Genomic DNA, 5,569 nt, shown 5'->3' on the forward strand with positions numbered 1-5,569 from the left:
GTCGTCTTGCTCTGGAACTGGGTATAGCTCCAGGCCTCTCTGAGGGTTGTTTTGGTACCAGGCATGGACACATGTCACTGCTGTAGCATACATTTTATTAGAGGTAAATGATGCTGCAGATGAAATACAGCAGGGAAGCATTCCAGCTCTTTTGCTAATGGTGTCCAGCATCCCTCTCACAGCCAATGATAGAACTCGTCCCTCAAACAAATTCTATCCGGACTATCCTTCGATGGCATTCAATTCCAATCCCTATCACTGGACCTATGAAGAGTTGGGGTGGATATGAAGGCTGGGATCGGAGTTGGGGAGAGCATCTTTCTGTTGCTAGTTTACTTGCACAGTTCTCATTGCTAGTCTGGGGGAGACGAGTCATGCTTGTGCATTTTTGTTTGCTTCTGCACTATATAAACCTCGGTACTATATAAGCCTCACCTTGGGGGAAATGCACTCCAGCCTAAGAGCAACATTTGTCAGCATTCATTACTGAAAGAAGTCCTGGGAAGGCCTGAAACTACACCCGGTTCTAGAACAAGATAGCAGCTTTGATAGACAGAGTCTGAAACAACTTGCTTCCAGTGAAAGAACATAGCAAACTCCTTCCGCAAGCCACCCTTCACAAAAATTACGGAAACTAAGATGTCGTCATTCAACATTTATTATTTTTCTCTTACTGCTTCAAGGTGAGCCCCTATTGATACAAAGGTCAGAATCACAGACACGAGACAAATGGAAAACAGGAAAATAAATGATCTAGAAAGCACTTCTAGCCTAAATACAAAGCAAAATAAAAAGACTCGACTAACAGAAGGAAAACAAAGTGTAGTGTTCTTTGCAGGTATTTTACAAACTGAAGACCGAAAGCTCTTTTATTGTTGAAATGCCTATATCTACGCAGGTTGTGTGTACAAAAACCAGATATTTCAAAAATGTCCCCTTGTCGGGTGTGTTTTTGTTTGCTTTTTTGCAATTCTGGAAGAAAAAAAAAGTTTTACAAAAAACAACATCCAGAAGTCTTGCAGATTTCAAAGGATTTTTTTTGTGTTTTGTTTTCGTTTGTACATGATGAACAGGAATCAAGCCTCCTGATTCCGGAGAGGTACTACAATAGATAAGATAATCTAACATTTCCTCACACATCCTAGCCACTACAAACAGGATTTAGGAGAGAGAAACAAAATAAAAAATAAAATCTGGAGTGTATCCTAAGTACACAAGCAAGGTGGGGTTGCCCAGGGAGGGTTGGTAAGTGTTAAAGAGACGGGGAAGGAGAACTTAAGCCCGTTCGCCACGGATGCGGCGGGCCAGCTGTATGTCTTTTGGCATGATGGTGACCCGCTTGGCGTGAATGGCACACAGGTTGGTGTCTTCAAACAGACCCACGAGATACGCCTCGCTGGCTTCCTGTCAAAGCAAAGAAACAAGAGACACGCAGTCAAAACAAAGCTAGTTTGGAGGGGACAACTTTGCAATACACAGACACAGGGGAGATTTAGATATCTCATCTTTGCAGTGCCAACTGTTCCCACGAGGAGGAGCTGATTCTATGTGGTTCTTACCTCGAAGAGCAGCAAGTACATTAAAGCTTTATCTTACTATAGCCATTATGGTGTGGTGGTTTGAACACTGGACTACAACTCTGGAGGCCAGGGTTCAAATCCCTACTCAGCCATGGAAATAAAAGGACGACAAGAGAAGGAACAGGGAAAGAGGCACAAACCTGCAGGGCTCCAATGGCAGCACTCTGGAACCGCAGGTCTGTCTTAAAGTCCTGAGCAATTTCACGGACCAGGCGCTGGAATGGCAACTTGCGGATCAGCAACTCCGTGGATTTCTGGTACCGCCGGATCTCTCGCAGTGCCACAGTGCCAGGCCTGAATGGAACAACACACACACACAAAAATAGACTTAAAGCTTCTTCAGACTGAAACACTGTTAATTTAAAGTTGCTGAGTTTGCCCTCATTGCCAAATCAATGTGGATTTTAAATAATAAGCCGGTTGAAGATTTTTTGGAAAGACAGGAAATTGTTTATGGACTTTCACAGCAATAAGAAATCTCAGAATGTAATATGTGGTTACATTAGTCAGAAACGACTTGAAGGCAGTTTGGACTTTGGAGCCTTGCTGTATTTGAGGTATTTGGGTCCCCCCCCCCTTTCTCTTTTTTCTTTTTCTTCTCAATACTACTTTATTGCTATTATATATTTTCTAAGCGTATATCATTTTTATTTTGATTCTGTATTAGATTGTTAGTGTTAAGGAGCAACAAACAAATAAAATGCTCAGTCAGAAGTCAATGCTGTTGAGGATGTTTACACAAAACTAAACCAAACTAAACTGCATCCTTTCATTCTCAAATCTCCAGCACCATGACAGACCCTTGCCATCTCATAAGGCCATCCAGAAAACTTGAGCAACCATGTGAGGCCCATGTACCTGTAGCGATGAGGTTTCTTCACTCCCCCAGTGGATGGTGCGCTTTTTCGAGCTGCTTTAGTGGCCAGCTGCTTTCGAGGTGCCTTCCCTCCAGTGGACTTACGGGCAGTTTGCTTGGTACGCGCCATCCTGGGAGTCTCTTAGAAGTTAGGAAACCTGCCGAGGGAGAAAAATTGCAGGAGATTCATTCATAGGAAAAGCTAAATGCTGTCGACAGCTCTGCATCCTATTTTGCACTGCAGGTATAATCCACTTTGACACCGCCATGGCTCCATGCTATGGAATTATGCGGACCGTAGCTTCGTGAGATATTTAGCCTTCTCTGTCAAAGAGCTCTGGTGCCACAACAAACTACACATCCCAAGAATCCACAGCACTGAGCCATGGCAGTTAAACTGGTATCAAACTGGATTACTTCTGCAGTGTGGACACATCCCAAATTCTAGGGCAAGGTGGGCAAAGTCCAGCTTGGGTGTGATATGTGATCCCTTAGCATAGTTTCCACTCCCAATATTCTCTGATCCCTACCTGCAATTTTTAATTTTTCTAAACTTACAAATGACCCCTTTTAAAGTAGTTTCTGGTTTTAGAAAAGAGGAATAAGAAGCTCCTAGGAAGCCAACAACTTGGCAACATTGGTCCAAAACACACTGCAGCAACAATCCAGTTTGAGACTGCCTTAACTGCCCTGGCTCAGTGCTAGGGAACCCTGGGAACTGTAGTTTTGCGAGATACTTAGTCTTCTCTTTCAGAGAGCTTTGGTGCCACAATAAACTACAGTTCCCAGATCTCCCTAGCATTGAGCTAGGGCAGTTAAAGCAGTCTCAAACAGGATTATTTCTGCAGGGTGTTTTGGACCATTGTCTCCATGTCCCCTTTACAATGTGATCATGCTCAAGTGCCATGAAATACAATGGCACTTTTGGAATATATTTGAAGCTGTGGATAGTTGAATCTGTGGACAAAAACCCACAGATATGGAGGGCTGGTTGTTATTTCAGAACAGAGTGACCCAGAGGTCCTAAGCACCAAGGAGGACAAAGGCAGCACAAAATATAGGACATCCCAGGGAAAAAATTGTAGGACATGATCAAAGCAAAGCTAGAAACATTAACGTAAAGGTAGTTTCAAGCTTCTTAGCTTCTCAAGATGGAGGACATTTGGAGATTCATGGGCCAAAGGCTGAAATGTAGGACAGGTCCTGGGAAAAGGAGGACATGTCTGGTCTCACACACATAAATAAAACAACACTTTAGGATTCCAGATAAGGGACACTGAACTTGTTATCTTCCTTTTTAATAAATGGAAGTAATATGCACCCATTATGACTATGACAGGTTCATAAACAGTGTGTGTGTGTGTTGTGTTGTGTGTCTTGTGTACCACTTTTGTCATATTTTGGCTCTAAATTTCAGGAAGCAAACAGACGAAGAGATAATAATAAGAAGAAAAAGCTCAATTTATGAAGTGACGTAAATTATTATTATTATTATTATTTCCTCAGCCCTCAAATCTTCACAAAAGCAGAAAAGGGCCGTTGCCATGGCAACAGGACAGGCCTCCCCCCCCTTTTTCCTCTCTTTTTTCCCTTCCACAACTATTTATAGCATCCAATGAAGGTTAGGCTGAGGCAATATGGGCGCTAAAAAATGAGCAAAAGACTGTTCCCAAAGTTTTTATTTTTATTTGACAGAAAGAAATAATGACCACTGAGGAGACCTGGCTGAGGTAAAAACACCTGGGGGATATACTTTGCGTGAAAACTACAAGCCCCAAGAGCCTTTGCAGAAGAGGAGCTCTCTTGATTGGGTATCGAGCGTCACGTGGCACAAAGAAGAAAAAACAACCAGCAACAAAAGCGCATGCGCATCCTCTAGTTTCCCCCTCCAAGGCGGTAGCCCCTCCCTCCTCCCGACTGGCCTTCGCGCGGTCGGCCAATTATTGGCTTATAACCCAGCAGAGCGAAAAAGGGAGGGGCTGCAAAAAAACACAAACCCCGCTCGGGTGATTGACACCACTTTACAACCAATCCGCGTCCGAGATGCCTCAGCAGCTCCGACCTATCAAGGAGCCCGCCGTAATCCTCCGCTCGAAAGCCAATCAGCTTCGGGATGCACACGGAAGGCGGGACTGGGAGTTAGTGGGGGGGCGACGCATCTCCTCAGACGACCTCAGTTTCTCGTCAACCCCCCTTTTTTCTCTCTCTTTTACCTCATCCTTTCCCCAAAATGGAAATAAAGAAAGGGAATAAGGGCGGGAAAGGGTTCGGCGCCTCGTTGCCTTCATTTACCTGAGGGTTCTGCCTCGCAGTTTCAAGCGGCCGTTGGTCGTCCCGCGACGGCGCTCGCTCGGGCTGCTGCCTGTTTCACTCGCTTTCCGCTTTTCCCGCCAGCCCCAACAGAAAATGGCGGGTTCCAGGGCCAGGCTATTTAACCATCATGCAACGGGGCTGAAGTGGGGAAGGAAGGTGGGGGGAAGAAACGGCGGGTCGGCTGAGGTAACCGGCGCCATTTTGTCAGCGCCTCCTCGGCTCTGGTCACTCGCGTTTCTCATCCCTCAAGGCCTTTTCCAGCCCCAGAAGTACGAAAGTTAATTACATTATTATATAAAAAGCACACAGAAGCATAAAATGTTGGTTGTTTACCTTCCCTCATCGACCTGGAGCGCCTTTTTAGCGCCACTGTTATAGTCCCTCAGGGCCTTTTTTCATGCCAAAGAGTGAAAATAATAATTAAAAAAGCCACAGAAACATGAAACTATTGTTTGCTGTCCTTTTCAGCTTCATTTTTTATGGTCCCTGACAGACTTTTTTTCGAGCCAAAGAGTGAAAATAAAAATAAAAGGCCACAGAAACATAAAATGTTTGTTGTTTACCATTCTTGAGTGCTTTTTCAGCTCCACTTTTCTGGCCCCTGACGGCCTTTTTCAGCTCAAAAAGTGAAAAAATAAAATAATAATTAAAAAAAGCCACAGAAACATAAAATATTGGTTGTTTACTGTCCTCTAGTAGATGTCAAGCGCCTTTTCAGATCCATTTTTCCGGTTCCTGAGGACCTTTTTCAAGCCAAAGAGTGATGATAATAATAATAATAATAATAATAATAATAATAATTTAAAAATTAAATAATAAT

General features: G+C 43.8%; 1 protein-coding gene across 1 annotated transcript; it reads right to left on the reverse strand.

The window, feature by feature from the left end:
- Positions 1 to 640: 640 nt before the first annotated feature.
- Positions 641 to 4,872, reverse strand: LOC149304541 (histone H3.3A). The gene is made up of 4 exons (XM_089478676.1): positions 4,729 to 4,872; positions 2,439 to 2,594; positions 1,721 to 1,874; positions 641 to 1,404 (listed from the first exon to the last, which is right to left on the reverse strand). Exons 2-4 carry the CDS (start codon positions 2,564 to 2,566, stop codon positions 1,276 to 1,278), a joined length of 411 nt encoding a protein of 136 aa, XP_089334802.1. The 5' UTR covers positions 2,567 to 2,594; positions 4,729 to 4,872; the 3' UTR covers positions 641 to 1,275.
- Between the last annotated feature and the right edge of the window lie 697 nt (positions 4,873 to 5,569).

Source organism: Sceloporus occidentalis, unplaced genomic scaffold, assembly GCF_023333645.1.
Source record: "Sceloporus occidentalis isolate IW3139 unplaced genomic scaffold, rSceOcc1.0.p SCAF_13, whole genome shotgun sequence".
In the NCBI taxonomy this organism is placed as follows: Eukaryota; Metazoa; Chordata; class Lepidosauria; order Squamata; family Phrynosomatidae; genus Sceloporus; species Sceloporus occidentalis.

What these genes read in the sequence shown, in the direction of transcription:
- LOC149304541 (XM_089478676.1), bottom strand. Translation starts at nt 2,566, where the DNA reads ATGGCGCGTACCAAGCAAACTGCCCGTAAGTCCACTGGAGGGAAGGCA. An exon ending in AAGAAACCTCATCGCTACAG is followed by an intron (nt 1,875 to 2,438) that starts GTACATGGGCCT and finishes TGTTCCATTCAG; the next exon opens with GCCTGGCACTGTGGCACTGC. An exon ending in CTGCCATTGGAGCCCTGCAG is followed by an intron (nt 1,405 to 1,720) that starts GTTTGTGCCTCT and finishes TTGCTTTGACAG; the next exon opens with GAAGCCAGCGAGGCGTATCT.